We start from the raw sequence: 14,902 nt of genomic DNA, 5'->3' as shown, positions 1-14,902 counted from the left end.
CGATTCTTAAAGGTAGTAAAGACAAATAAGCCTGTAAAACTAGCATCTGATTTCACCACACAGGTCACAAAGTTGTTAAAGAATTGGGAATAACAAAATGTGGAAGACAAGAAATAGAAGGTAAAATCAGCAGGGACAATGTGCTCTGATGTCCTAATTCATTATAAATGCGTTCTGCCAAACTATCAAGACATCCTTCCATCTCATGGGGAAATCACTAGCTAGAAATAAAAAAGGACTGTGTGTTTCTTTTACTGACTTCAGAACTGTAATTCCAGGTTTGTGAGATGCAAACACAATCTGAACTTAATACACCAAGAACTTCATCTTGCTTTTAGGTAGGGCAACGTCAAACAATATCTTAAATTACAATAAAGAATGTTTTGAGCTCTTAGATGAGAACAAAACCAAAGAGAACAACTACACTATACCTGATAACAGAATAGTTTTCAAAACATGTGCCTTTCTTCCACACAGAAGGCCTTTATTCCCCCAGAAGGAATAAAAATGGAGAGACAAGGAAAAGATCGCATTACACTGGCACTTACATTTCCCAAATGTCCTCTGGCAGGTTAGCTGGGATTTCTGTTAAGCCCCTTCCTCGACAATCCACTACATTGTTGCTGCAGGTGCAGGCAGATGGGCAGGTGATGGAACTGGCACTGCACGAGGGAGGTTCAGACTGGGAACCTGAGACAGAATGAAAACACTGAACATTAGTTTTAAAAAAATGATCGGCCGAGATTTTAACAACTAAATACATCAGGTTTGGAGTTTTCCAGATCCTTTTACTGTATAAAGTAATAATTTATTTGGATTCAGTGAACATAATGTGCTACACATCAACTGCAGAGAAAAATGTGTAGAAGATTACTGTGTTCTTATTCCTCCTCAGTCTCCAGTCTATCAATCTCTTTCCCTCATGAACACTTCTTTGGTCTCCTCCATGATCAGCCCTATCAAGTTATTCAAAGATTTCAAAATTAAACCTCAGGATCAAGTAGTATTTCCAAAAGTTATCTCTGCTTAGAAGTTTCTGTTACACAAACACTTCTTGAGTATTTTTACGTACTGAGAGAAGACTGTCATCGATGATGACTTATGTTTTTGAAATGAGGTAACATGTTATGGCATCAGACTGGAAATAGAGAGCCAGTTTTTTCAAGATTAGACAATGTAGTTAATGGAAACACAAAAAGAATTTAGAAATACATGAGTTCAAAACTTCAAACCCTTCCTTGAATTAGTAATACCACTGAGAGACACAAAGCTTCTCATAGAGCGAAGGTGTAGTACGAGGACATTGCTCTATATCCATATTAGTCAATTCATAAGATTCAGGTTTAATTACGTGTCATTAAGTTTTTTTTGAAACTGTAGCAATTATGTCAATTTTACTCAAATGGTTATGATTCTTACACTGGAAGTTCTGATATATGCATACACTTAGCCATAGATAAAATGGGTTTGCTATGCTAATGGAGGTTATCAAGATGTAGCAGTTATTGGTTTATTTATAGTGAGTCATATTTCCAAAGTACATGTAACACAAGGAACCTCAGGTACCAGACACAGCTAAATGTGAAGGCTTGAGCTGGTAAAAAGCGACAAAAGTCGTGGCAGATTGGCCTTTTGGTTGGAAAAACTAAAATATCATAGTTGTCAAAGCACAAATACATGCAAAACCATTAAACAACTATACACAAATCTGTGCATTCTTGGGATTTGTCTTGGAAAAGATCTATGATATGATCCATGAATTAAAACTGTACGTGACAAAAAGTCAAAAGAATATTTTTTTGCATCAACTTGCAATCCAGTGTTCATTATGACAACTAAAATGTTATAAAAATTCTTATACATTTTCTCTCTTGATTTATGCCTTTGGTTTATGCTCAATTTAGCCCTTAACTATGCACAACAATGTCAACTTGTACATCAAGACTACTCACGTTCCTGTTTGCAAAGCGTTGTGAACAGCACGGAAAAGCCACCACGGGAAAGCCACTCAGTGGCACCTCTAAGTATCATTATTTTGACAGGCAGGTACAGTTTGAAAAGGCATCAGCTGAAAACTTCTACAGATTGACTTTACACTTGCTGGAAAGCAAAAGGCAATTACTGCAAAATCATGTCTTCCGTCAGAAAGGCACTGAATTCTGAAGGGAAGTCACTGCAGTTTGTCTGAATTTCCTTGAGTTCAAGCAAGCTGTCACCCCCTTTCAATATTATTTTGTAACCAGGGATGACAGAACTGCCTTGTATTAAAATACACTACCAAGTTTCAGGGTAAGATCACCATTTAAACTGTGTGCAAAGTGTTACCAAGTTCAAGTAATGGGTTTGAAATGTTTTTATTGGGTCACCACCTGACTTTCTGTCAGGAGAGCAGGAGAAAACTGTGGGTTTCATGGCACTGTATGTGTTTTAAATATAGCTTTCACTGATGCTAATCAGAGCTGTGAGTGACTGCAGTTTGGCAGACCAGGCCCCAGAGCTCCAATTCAGGCATCCAGAAATAAGATTTTCAGAGGTAGTGACCATCTAGTCAAAAAAGGATCTCAAAGGAAATTTTCACTCCAGCATGGGCAGGAGTCGAATGCATTCTTCATGAGAGTGGGCAGCTGCTTTCACCAGGAGGTGATCTTAATGATCCTTCTCTTTGCTAAAATATCCTGTCTCATTTATAGTCCTCTTTCCAACCACTGGGACAGTTGCAGATAAGGAGTTTACCATCAACAGTCTTTCATCTCAACACAGAGCTGGTTTCAGTGTCACCCACAAGAATCATCTGGGCAAAAATCTACTGTAAAAAATAATTCAATAATGCAATTAAAATCTAAATCCACATGCATATGGTCCAAGGAAACAAATTTATAATTATCAGGCACCTTGAACTTCGACTTGTCCAGTTTCAAAATCTGTCTTAACATAGTCTACACACATGACCATGCATTTAATATAGTGTTTAAGGGGTAGCTATTTGAACTAAACAAGACAAAACAATGTCACTAGTTAAACAAGCACATGTATAACAGGCAGGGCAAGCAGCTCCCTGGGGTCTGTCTTCTGGCCACAGAAATGCAGGGCACCATTGTCAGTGAATAGAATTCCTGCAAAATTAACAGTGCTCTGCTCCAACAGCATTGCCAGCTTTGCCAATCTAAGGCAAGTCTAAGGTTTCTTTTATATTTTAACTGTGACTACTCCCAAAAGTAGTTTATATTTCCTCAAAACATGCACTGCTCTCTATTAAGTTTAAGAACAAGAAATTTGCTCTTGGAACCTGACTGCTAATATTTTACATTTTCTCTCTGCCTGCCTACCTTGTGGTGCCATGGGCAAAACTAAATGAAGGAGGAGTGAAGTGCAAACGAGCTACTGAAAGCTTTTAGGGACAGGCAGAAATTATCCAACTGGAAAGAAATACTTCAGAGCAATCCTTGCTCTTTGGGAGGCAAGAAGTTGGCAGCAAGGTCAAATCTTCCCCACATCCTTTATCACCACACATCTGATGTGCTTTCTGAAGTGGCTTTGTAGCAGGGGGAAAATGCATTTTGCACAGTTATAACACTACCACATATCACTGTGGGTTAGAGGAGCAGTGATAACCTCCCTTTTTGTTAGGGTACAACATCAAAACACCTGATGGATTGCCAGCTGGAGTTCAAAGAGTCTTTTCTGACTCTACTGCATCTAAATCAACACTAGAAGAGTCAGTGGGACTCGGCTCAGCACCTCCACAGTTTTGTGATGCAGTGTTGCAGGGTGATCTGCACTGGAGGGGATGAAAGGAGGGGATTATATAAAGCAGTCTGAAAAGAAAGAGGAGGGATAGAAACACAAGTCTGTCTGGTAGAAAAAACAGGCAGCAAGAGTAAAATCATAAAATTACTAAGGCTGGAAAAGCCCTCTAAGATCATTAACTCAGCACTGCAGTTCCACCACTAAACCATGTCCCTAAGCACTATGAGCACAGCCCTTTAGAGCAGGTGAAATTCTTTCTTCTTCATTAGCAAAAGTAGATGTAGACTGTAGATTTCTGAAAACTTTATTGATAGAATGACTTTTTGCATAAATTATTATTATTATTAAATGCTTTCTCTTGTTTCTCCTTTGCAAAGAGCAAAATACTGTATTACACACACTCAACAGGTATTTAGCACATCTGATTCAACAGCTCCACTTAAATGAGGATCTACTGTTATCGAATCTATAGAATTAAAGTACAAAAAAATCCAAGAGAGATTAATCAGTTTAAAGTTTGTATAGTTGTGGGGAGCTGGTAAAGAAAGGATCAGTCAAGAAAATAAGTCTAAGTAATCTATGGAATATAAATTTATTAAAATTTGGGTATGACTTTCCCAGGTATGCAGAGTATGAGCATACAGACACATCAAGGGCCCCAAGGCAACACAACCTCTAAAGAAAGGTATTTGAAATCTAAGAAAAGGATTTTCCTTTTGCTGCCAATACTTCTCCAAAAGGAAAGACACAGGAAAGGTAGAATTATTCCAGGAATTCTTTGTGTACTCCACAAGTGCAGTAAACTCCTTATGGCGTGGATGCAGCAAAAGGAAATGGCCACAGACAAGCCAGTTGTATTTATATTATCTATCTCCCTTCTGAAGTTGTTCTTATGATCTGTCATCTTGCCATCTCAGATCTTTTCTGTTACACAGCAGCCCTAGTTCACCACGTTAATTATATTTTTCTCTAACAGATAAAAATCATCAACTCAATTATACATTTTGCTGTAAGAAAAACACTAACAACATGTGGAAGCTAAAATGGGAACGTGATTTAACAAAAATTACTATGCTTTTTGTGCCTGATGTAATGGAATGACAAGGTCAGTGATTATGATAGTTAATATCTGGCAGCACTTGATTTTAGTCTCAGACTATGGGTTAGGGGGAGAGAGAAAAGAGGAGAGACTTAGGACCCAGCAGTTTACAGAGAAATTAAATGCTTTTTTTTCCAAATGAGCTTCTAATTAGCTTCTAGCCTTTTAAATGCAGCAAACAGACTGATATTATAATTATCAGAATAGAATGGTTATGGTGTATAAATGGACAGTTTAAATGTCACAGGCATCTAAAATAAATTTTGCAATTACTAAATAAACTAAATAATCTCATTTTCACTGACACCCAATTACAGCACACTAAGTAGTGTGTTTTATTACCTCCTCACCTATCCAGTTGCCTTTGCAGCAGCTCTTTTCCACCAGCAAAACATAGCTAATTGTAAAGAATATTAATGGATATTAAGATAAATCTGACAGGGCTTACAGGTTAAAAATCTGTGGCAAGTTTACATAATTTTAAGTATACCAGACATGAAATTATTGATCGATAAACAAAACACTATGAGTATTGCAGATCCATGGATACAGTCTGACCTTTTGAGGTTTAATTAAATAACCCATGGGAACCTCTGAAATCAATTATTATTGCATGAGCTATAGTCTGCACTAAATTCCCAGTGATACACACTCAAAGAGCCACCTAAAACAGATGTATTGCTCCTGACTGGTGTCTGCATCCCAGCATAAAGGTACATTTGAGCACACACAGTCCTGCAGAGAGGGAATCACAGCTGACCTTCTGCAAAGCCAACATTCCTTATGGATGGCAAATATTCCTCTAATGGACAAACTTTGCACAAATCTGTTTATTCTACAATAAATGGGCAGCAAATGCTTTCTGCAAATATTTCTATCTACGATTGTTCAACAGTTATTCATTGAGCACAGCTTTAAGATTTATGATTAGTAACTTGAGCCCCTAATTGAGGATGTTAATACCATCAAGTTCATGGTATGCAAAAATTTTCTAGTCATGAATATTCATTATTTGATTCTACTTCACTGCTTTGCTGAACGTTCCCAAACAGTAAATGTATCTGATAAAAATTCCTGGCACACGAGCACAAGTGTTCTGTGGGCAAAAGTCAACACTAATCAGTTTACAAATAAATATCGAGGAGTAAAACCAGAAATATCCAATTGCAGTGAAAGGAAGGTCTGGTTTAGTGGATGAAGACTACTTTATTCCACAAAATCCTACTTAGCATGTTTCAAACTCTATCAGTAAGGCAACACCATTGAAAGTCAGATCTTACTTCACACTACCTTATCCTAAAAGCACTAGTATTCCAATTACTTCATTAACAATAATAGCACCAAAATTATATAGAATACTTCTAAGCAAAATGGAAAAGCAGCAGAACAAAGAAAGAGGCTCACCTGTAACCGCTGAGGTTGAACAGGTAGATTTGGTCTTCTGAGGGATTAATAAAAAATAATCTGTGAGACAACTGAAGTCTGTGCAAAACTATGACAAAGGTGGTTTTCTCTCAGGGAAATTTATTCCACCTAAGCCTTTCACAGGAGGGATTGAAAAGGCAGAATATTTCCTATGCCCTGTGCCCACTCTGAGCCTTTTTTCCAAGGTCTTTCTCCAGCCCTGTCAACACATACGTGTGTCCATAAATGTTCTCCTGAAAGAGTTCTGTGGGTTTGTATATTGTTTGCTCTTCCAAAGCAGGTCAAACACTAAAATAATGCTACTAGAAAGTCTTAAAAGATGTAGTGCTTTTGCCCATGCACACTCATCACACTAATGCCAATTCCACAACTTGTATCAGCAGTCTCAGAGGTGCATGTGAACTGACACTTAAAAATAGGTCCAGAAATAATGCAGAGAACTTATAAATATATTCAAGCATAAAAATGAAGAGGAAGATAAATTATTTAAGTGGAAGGATACCACCTGTACTAGGTTAAAAGATAGATAATGGTCATGATCAATTGTAAGCCTATGATGGGAGTACAGTTCTAAACAGGTGATCCATCCTGAACTGTTTCACAAGGAAATCTGTTGAAGTTCTGGAAGAAATAGGAAAAGTTTAAGACTATGCTTCAAGCCCTTGGGGTTTTTTTGCTGCTACTTGAAAAGGAGTTTTAAATACCACGTGGCTTTGTTTGATCCTGCCACAGTTAAAGTGGGGCTTTCCCTGCCTTGGCACTACAGCTGGGCTCTTCAGGGGGAGGAGGAAGATGGGATTCACTCCAGCCAGAGGCATTACAGCTTCACACAGCTATTCAGGGATGGCTGGTATAATGTAATTATTCTCCTGATAATGACATCCAAGGGATCCAGCCTGGTCAGATCTGGAGTGAGAAAACACCTTTTTCCAGCAGAGTGGGCAAGGACTGAAAAGTGAAGCATCATCCCCTTCCCAGGGCCACCTGGGGATTCCATGGATCAAATTCTTTGACATATGGAACACACTAAGGAAGGAGGGGTAACACTGACCTTTCCTGCCTTTGCCCTGAGACAAACTGGAGTCACTGTCTTTGGTCTTTTGCAAGAGGCCCCCGGTACATTCGAGCTCTTTACGGTGTCTGGAAATTATAGAATAAAATTCTTACGGATCTCCTGACCTAAACATGTTTGCCTGTCATTATAGGAGTTAATTCAATGGGCCAGGAGACTCCTTCAGTTTGGGTACAGGGTGTTGTTGGTGCCCAGAGCTGCCAGGGAGGCTACTGTGAGGAGATGCTGTGGCAGTTCCAGACACTTCTATTCAGCTCCACAGCTCAGCCTGCCCGTGAAGGTGGTGGTGCCTCTGTAAGAATGCACCTGAGAAAGGGCAAAATGGTGTCAGGCAGTAGGGAGTGAGGAAAAAAAGTGTGAGAGACAGTCCTGCAAGCAGCAAACTCAGAGAGTAAGGAGGGGAAGCAGGTGCTGGAGCAGATACTGGTTTCACCCCAGGAGGAGAAGAGTGAGGAGGGGGAGTGTGAGCAGTAGAGTGGCTGATGGTGGGCCACTGCCAACCCACCATGGGTGTAACGCAACTACATAACATCACTAATTTCACTGTCCATAAAGCAGCTCTATGTCTGGTTTAATTACTCTCATTAACTGTGTGCCTATAAATGAGTTGCCAATCACATACATGTATTGAACAGAAAAAACTCTACAGATTTCTTACAAAGGTTTGTCTACATACTCAAAGTCAACCCTGTTCCTGTGTATTTAACACCACTGCTCTCTGTGAATTGGCTCTAGAGCAGTTGTGGCACTGCCATGAAGCTTTTTCTGTACCAAAATACTGCCAACACAACTTGTAATAAAACAAGCTTTGGACATTAACATAAAAGCTAATCATGTTATTATTTTTACAGCAACAGTTCAAAAGCTCAATGGTAGAATAATTATACCCCAACCTGCCATCATTAAATAAGCATTAAGGCACTATACATACTGCTCCGGGGAACAGAGGGTTTCAAGGAAAAAAAAAGCTAATTATACTGAAAGGTAAGACATAATTTTCAACAGTAAAACTAAATTTACTGTAATTAAAAGCCAATTTTCAGCTTTAACCCTCAAAGAAGTATTAAGTGCCTTAATAAATACGTATTTATCCCTCAGAATTGCAAGATGGTCACTCAAATGAAAAGCACCATATGTGGCATCTTACATACAAAGCAAGTCAAGAAGTAAATTCCTACAGTCTAAAACAACATAACTGGTAGTGCTAGAGTAAACTAAAATTTGTTATTAGAAACTTAATGGAAACATAAAACAAACAAACTGATAAACAGTGATTAGTATCTCCCCAAATCTCCTCCAGGATTTCATTTGAGGAGCAACTAACAACTGCACAGTATTGAAAAGTTTCTTTAGACTGGTCGTTAATGTTAGTTTGTGGTAGCACATTGTAACAGGAGGTAAAAATTCTAACAGCATTCCACAGAAATTTCCCAAGATCAAATTTAAACCACAATTTTTACCAAAAGGTTTTAAAAGTCTTACACTGTAAGTCGTGCCTAGACTCCATTCATTGTAAGAGCACTTAGGGGGTCTTTGAATGGCCAGAAAAAGCAAGAACCAGCTTTACAGGGAGAAAGAAAAGGATGCTGTGCCTGACATGACCCACAGGTGACTCTTGTGGAGAAAGGTCAGAGTTGGATGAAATGGTCAAGCTCATTCTAAAAGCAATAAAACAGCTGTACAGTGAGGATGTCCCACATGGCAGGAAGTGACCATTGGCACACACAGAGGAAAAGTTTTCCTCCTTCTCCTCCTCCCAGTTCCCTTATCCAGTTCCTGTGACCATCAGAACCATCAGAAGGTCATCAGCAGCCCTTCTCTGCATGAGCTGGGTTGGACAGCAAGGAGAGAATCCGTCAGGAGTCACTGCCCTGCAGCATTAGCAAACAGTCCTTCCCCCTCTTCAGTTTGCAAGGAACACCAATCCTCCCTGCTGGCAGCTCCTCCCCAGCCCACAGATACACCCTTGCACAGAGTTTTAAACAGCAGCAGATGGGGGGGGAGTTCCTCTCCCCACGCACTTTTCCTTTGGCATCTCCTGAATGCTCTCATTAAGACACTAAGCTTGAAGAGTGCTGTTTTATTAGTTACTCCTCAACAATATGTTATGAAATTATTAGTTAAAAAACGGAGCAAGACAATCTCCTGAGCTCCTTGGTCCAGGTCACAGAGTAACAGCTTTGTTTTAAGGCCATTTGACCTCACCTAAACAAATAAATCTGCTGCCTCATTAGGGCTCCCAGTCTGCATGAAGCAGCAGGAAGCTAACATATTTTTCTCTTTATTATACCTCAGCTGCAGTCTCACTACATGAATCAGAAACTTTAGATCTTCAACCAAGATTTGGGTCAATCCACTGTTTTCTTAAAATCAGTATCGGTTTATATAAGCAGAAATCACTGGACACTTGTCTGTGGTAATACTTTCTCTCTTGAGTAAATTTCAGACTGAATTTTAACTTATTGAATCCAAATTATGCATCTTGACTTCTTTCAGGTTCTTGGAGACCCTCTGAATGGCAACTAAGGATCAAGGATCACAGAAAATGGTTTCTAATAAAAAAAGGGAATGTTTTATTGATCTACCTTCCTTCTCTAGAATGCTTCTTTCATTATTAAAAAAACCCCTATCTTAGAAAAGTACTTAAAAATCACATATTTTACACTTATAAATTTCATCAACTCTTAGAAAAATAGATCTCTGGTCTACTCTAAGAAATCTCATCTGATGTTCATACACCATTTCAAACACTGTCCACTGTAAAATACATTAAATTACTGGCCAAAATTATAACAAACCTGGACAGCAGCTGAAGTGTGCTACAGTCCCAGTATGAGATTCAATGCTCCTAAATGCAGCTGCTTTATTCTTAGACAGACAGTTCAGATGTATTTTTTTTTCCCCATGTATATATTTAGGAAAACCAGAATGATAAAAAAAATCTAAATGGGGTCACTCAGTGTCTCCTGAACAGAGCCCTGAAAAGACCAAGGGGCTGCTGGTGGCACAACTGCAAAACTTCACAAACCCACTGCTTCAGCTGTCAAAGCTTTACAGCCACACTGATGCAGGTGAGAAAACACATTATGACTTGACATAACTGATCAATATGCAGATTAATTTCAACTTCAATAAGTAAAGAGCAGGGAGAAGAAAAATCAAAGAGCTATAATAAAACTTATATGAGAGGAAAATGAAATAAAATTACTATCATAAGGAGGTCAGGGGAGGACAAGAGACAGACAAATAGGCAGAGAGATAAAGTGTGTTTGAGAGAGACAGAGAAGGCAAGGCCAGTTGAACAGTGAAGCATCTGAGCATGGGAAGGAAGTTGGGTTTGATCCAGGCAAAGACTGGAAGGCTCTAAGAGGTACTGAGCATAAGCCAGAACCCCCAGATGCTTCTCTGCTAGCTAATGAAACATAAAAATAAACAAGTCCCAAAGATCAGGTAGTATTTCAACTCATGCTAAGTCTTTACTTAGAGTACTGTCTTCTCCTATCACATCAGTGTGGCAGTGAATGGCAAGAATATGGTGGAGAGAGAAGAAATACATCATGCTACCTATGTGAAATATATCATGCTATCTATATGAAATACAGCCTGCTACCTATGCAAAATACACTTCTTTATCTATGTGAAAAACAGCATGTTACCTGTGTGAAATACAGCGCATTACCTATATGAAATACAGCATGTTACCTATGTGAAATACAGCCTGCTACCTTTGTGCAGCACATCAACAAGGGGCTCATCCTCTGGTGCCACACAATTTCCCCTCTTACACATAGTACCTTGTAGGAGACTGTCTCACCAAATGCATCCCAGAGCTCAATAACCAACTGTGCAGGAGGAAGAGTGTGTTTGGAGTTTTCCCTGGGAACAGATGGCCTTAAAGGCAAAGGCCCAGGAAGGCTGTTCTGTCAGGGGTGGCTCTGGAGGAGAGACTCTCCAACGAGGAGGGGACAGCTTGCTGCAGAAGCCAGCCAGAAGGCCCTGGTGGGTGACAGGACTGGTAGCAGCATTCACCTCTCCTCCAATGGTGAGGGGCTGTCGAGTCCCAGCCCCACTCAGGTCTGTCCATGACTTCTCCCCTTTTCCTCAGTAACACAAATCCAATTACACATACTTGCAAACCCATCTCCAGGCAACTGTGCACCACTGAATTCTGCACCTTCACCTCCAGCTCTGAGCCAAATGCTCATGGGCACGAGCAAGTGAAACCTGGAATAGCTCCTCTTGCTGCTCACACTTGGTCCACAAGGGCCATTGGAAAAAGCATTTTTATGATTCATGTGCATGAACTGAATAACATTTTTGAAAGACTGACTCCCAGGTTACACAGGTATGACTCAGTTCACCCAGATATATCTGCATGTAACTCTGGCTTCAGCAACACTATCTTGAGCTTTGCTGCTAATGCTTATAAACATCACAGTACAGGACATGTCTAGAGGGAATCGAGCAATTTGGGTTCCAGTTATGCCACCTCTCTGCCATTGTTTCAGTTTTTCTTTTCCAGCTTGGCATATAGCATCCAAAACCTGCTTCCAAAAAAGTATTTCCCATAAAATTATAAAACCCCACTATTTTCGCATAGGGATCAAACAATAAAGAGAAGTCAGTTTTGCAATGTTGTTTATCTTCTTTCCCCAAATCTATTCTTGCTCCTTTGAAGCATCCAGAAGCACAGGTTTTGAACTGGAATGCTCTAATGAAGCCCATTTCACAGTGAAGGAAAAGCTGAGTTTCCTTTTCCTGTGATGATATTCCCACTGCCATAAAAACACAGGTGCTTAAGATTCTGAGCCTGTACTCAAACAGAGCTACTGTTCACTACTTTCTATTTCAGCTCTTCATAACTGTGATGCAAAGGTGGCTCTCACTGCCAGCTCCAGGCTAGTTACAGTGATTCATACAAGCTTAACTTCTATAAAATTCCTTTGCAGAAGGACAAGTTCAGTTCACTATTCACCATCTGTCCTAGTTTGACTTTATAGTCAAACATTAACAAATTATGCTGTAAAATTAGGAATAAGAACTGTAATAAGGAAAAGGGAAGATTTATATGCTCTTTAAACTAGCTGTCCATGTAGGTTTTGTTGAACTAGCATGTACTAAGCTGAGTTCTCGGCTAAAGCCTCCACTAAAATGAGTTCTTCAAATGAATTTCTTTTTCAGTACATTTAATTTCATTTCCCAAATGAGAGTTACACGGATACAGTTGATGTACTGTCTCACTGAAAACTTCTTTCCTTGAATTTTCATTATTTTATATATTTTTAAAAGCAGGCAAATCTTGAGAGCACCCTTATATGCTTTTGATCCAATAGGCAACTGTTAAAATCCTTGTCCCTTTTGGAAGTCACAGTCTGCACAGAAAACCCCATTTAAATGGGTTCTGTTCACGTTACATTTCTCATTCAGCAATTATTATCTCTTCTCCTGATTTAAACAACTCATTTTCCCTCATTCACCATGTCATAAATCCAAATAGCTGAACCCATGCCCCATCTAAAACTTCATTTCTTAAGGGAAAAAAAAAGCTGTGGTTACCTCTTTGGTAAAATTAGCTTCTCCTAATAGCTTAATTCATTTATCCATTTCTTTTATCCTTTCTCTCCCAAGACTGTTAACATTTCTAAACTTATTTTAAACTTATTTTAAACTTTTGATGTAACTTATAAGATATTCTGGGCATCATCTCCACAACTGCATAGAAGCTGCTCAGCACTCTTGAATATCATGTCTCAAAGACCACTCGCGTGCAACTTCGTTTTCCATGTGCCCATAACACTTCTGCACACCTGGGCACGAATATACTGTAGTTAAGCAGGGTCTTCTCCAAGTAAAATCCTTTTTCTCTTTCTTTGTCACATGTAAATGAAACTACAGAAAAAAGGCATTCCTAAAAACATTTCTAGCACAAGCAATTCTACTGTATTTCCATCAGCCAACCCACGTACCAATCGGATGGAGCTTCAGGGCTGTGAGAGAGAAAGAACTCAACAGCACAAGATTCAGTCTGTCAAGGTTAGAACTCACATCAGCTTCATGACAAGCTCCCTGTGTTCCACTGGGCCTACAAAATTACCCCCAAACTTATGTCTGGTATCTTTTTTCACGTCATACCCACTGCCATAGCTCTCCTCCACCAGTTCCTTCCTATCAACCCAATTCAGACGTTTCTTTTCTCCAATTGTTCTACTTTTCCCTTTCTTTGTTTTTCTTCTTATTTTAGGAAAATCTACTTGTATCACACAAGAGCCAAGTGCAGTTCTAGAGATTTGATGAATAGGCCCAACACACAGACACATGGTTTGTGAGTTGCCATGTATCATCTGCCTCATTTATCAGTGTGGAAACTTGCAGGACAGCAAAGTGCATTGGCTTCCTAAGAGTCCTGTTTTAGTCTCCAGGATAAAATCTGTTCCTCATGTTCTATTGTCCAATCATTTGTCAACACACTCAGATTTGCATTTTCTATTTCCTTTCTTTCTTATTCCAGTCAGCTGTAAGGCTCTTCCCTTGAGAAACACCAGATTATCCACACTTAATTGATTTCTTATGTTGATATCATTGGCAATGTTAAAGTAGAAAAAAAAATAATGTGAGAAGTGAAATGTTAACTGAAATCCAATAATTCTTATAAAGTTGAAAAAAAAACCCCCAACAACTTGATCTGCTCCCATACATTTTAGCAGTGATAAAACCAGGATTGCTACAGGATGGCACTGGAACACAACACGGTCGTTTTCCACTCGATGTTTTTCATGTGAATAGCGACATAAACCCACCAGCTGACAGAGAAACGAGTAATTGGGGCCATTACCAGAGCAGACAAAGTCCTTCTTCTGCACCTCTGCCACCAGGAAGCCCCTGAGGCTGACGGGGGCCAGGCAGAAGGTGAACTGGCCGATGGTGCGGCGCTGCCGCAGCCAGTCCGACAGCCAGGCCAGGTGACAGTCACAGTGCAGGAAGTTGGAGTGGAGCCGCCTGCAAAAGACACAAAAACCTGCAGTTATTGGTAGGTTTTTTTAAAACATAAGCCACAAATAGTGCAATCAAGTACAAGTCTGCCAGACTCTACACTGCAGCTTCAGTAGGGTCGTTGTAGGTTCTTGCTTGCAGCTGAGTCAGGGCTTGACTGTCCACGCTGCCACGTAACACACCCCAGGGAATGGCCTGAAGTTGTGCCAGGGGAGGTTTAGGTTGGATATTAGAAAAAAGTTCTTCCCCCAGAGGGTGGTTGGGCACTGAACAGGCTCCTCAGGGCAGTGGGCACAGCACCAAGGCTGACAGAGCTCCAGGAGCATTTGGATGATACTCTAAAGGCACATGGGGTGACTCTTGGGGATGGTCCTGTGCAGGGCCAGGAGCTGGACTGGATGATCCTTGTGGGTCCCTTCCAGCTCGGCATATTCTGTGATGCTGTGACACAAAGGCCACATATAAATTAGTGCTATTAGTTATAATGTCTTGGAAAAATGAAGTTCAATAATGACCCATCTACAGCTGGGAATTCTAGAGACAAGAACATGCAGAATTTAAGATTGTGA

At 39.9% G+C, this 14,902-nt stretch overlaps 1 protein-coding gene across 2 annotated transcripts in view; it reads right to left on the bottom strand.

Annotated features, from left to right (window-relative positions):
* SLIT3 (slit guidance ligand 3) overlaps positions 1–14,902 on the bottom strand; it is a 477,403-nt gene that overhangs the window by 169,275 nt on the left and 293,226 nt on the right. For both annotated transcript variants that reach the window (XM_027643335.1, XM_027643336.1), the window contains 2 exons: positions 14,176–14,339; positions 549–690 (listed from right to left, as the gene is read on the bottom strand). In XM_027643335.1, coding sequence (XP_027499136.1) covers positions 549–690; positions 14,176–14,339 — 306 coding nt within the window. The remainder of the gene's footprint in view (positions 1–548; positions 691–14,175; positions 14,340–14,902) is intronic.

This window comes from Corapipo altera, unplaced genomic scaffold (assembly GCF_003945725.1).
Source record: "Corapipo altera isolate COAL_440 unplaced genomic scaffold, ASM394572v1 75, whole genome shotgun sequence".
Classification (NCBI taxonomy): domain Eukaryota; kingdom Metazoa; phylum Chordata; class Aves; order Passeriformes; family Pipridae; genus Corapipo; species Corapipo altera.
This window is presented reverse-complemented; position numbering and strand designations above follow the sequence as displayed.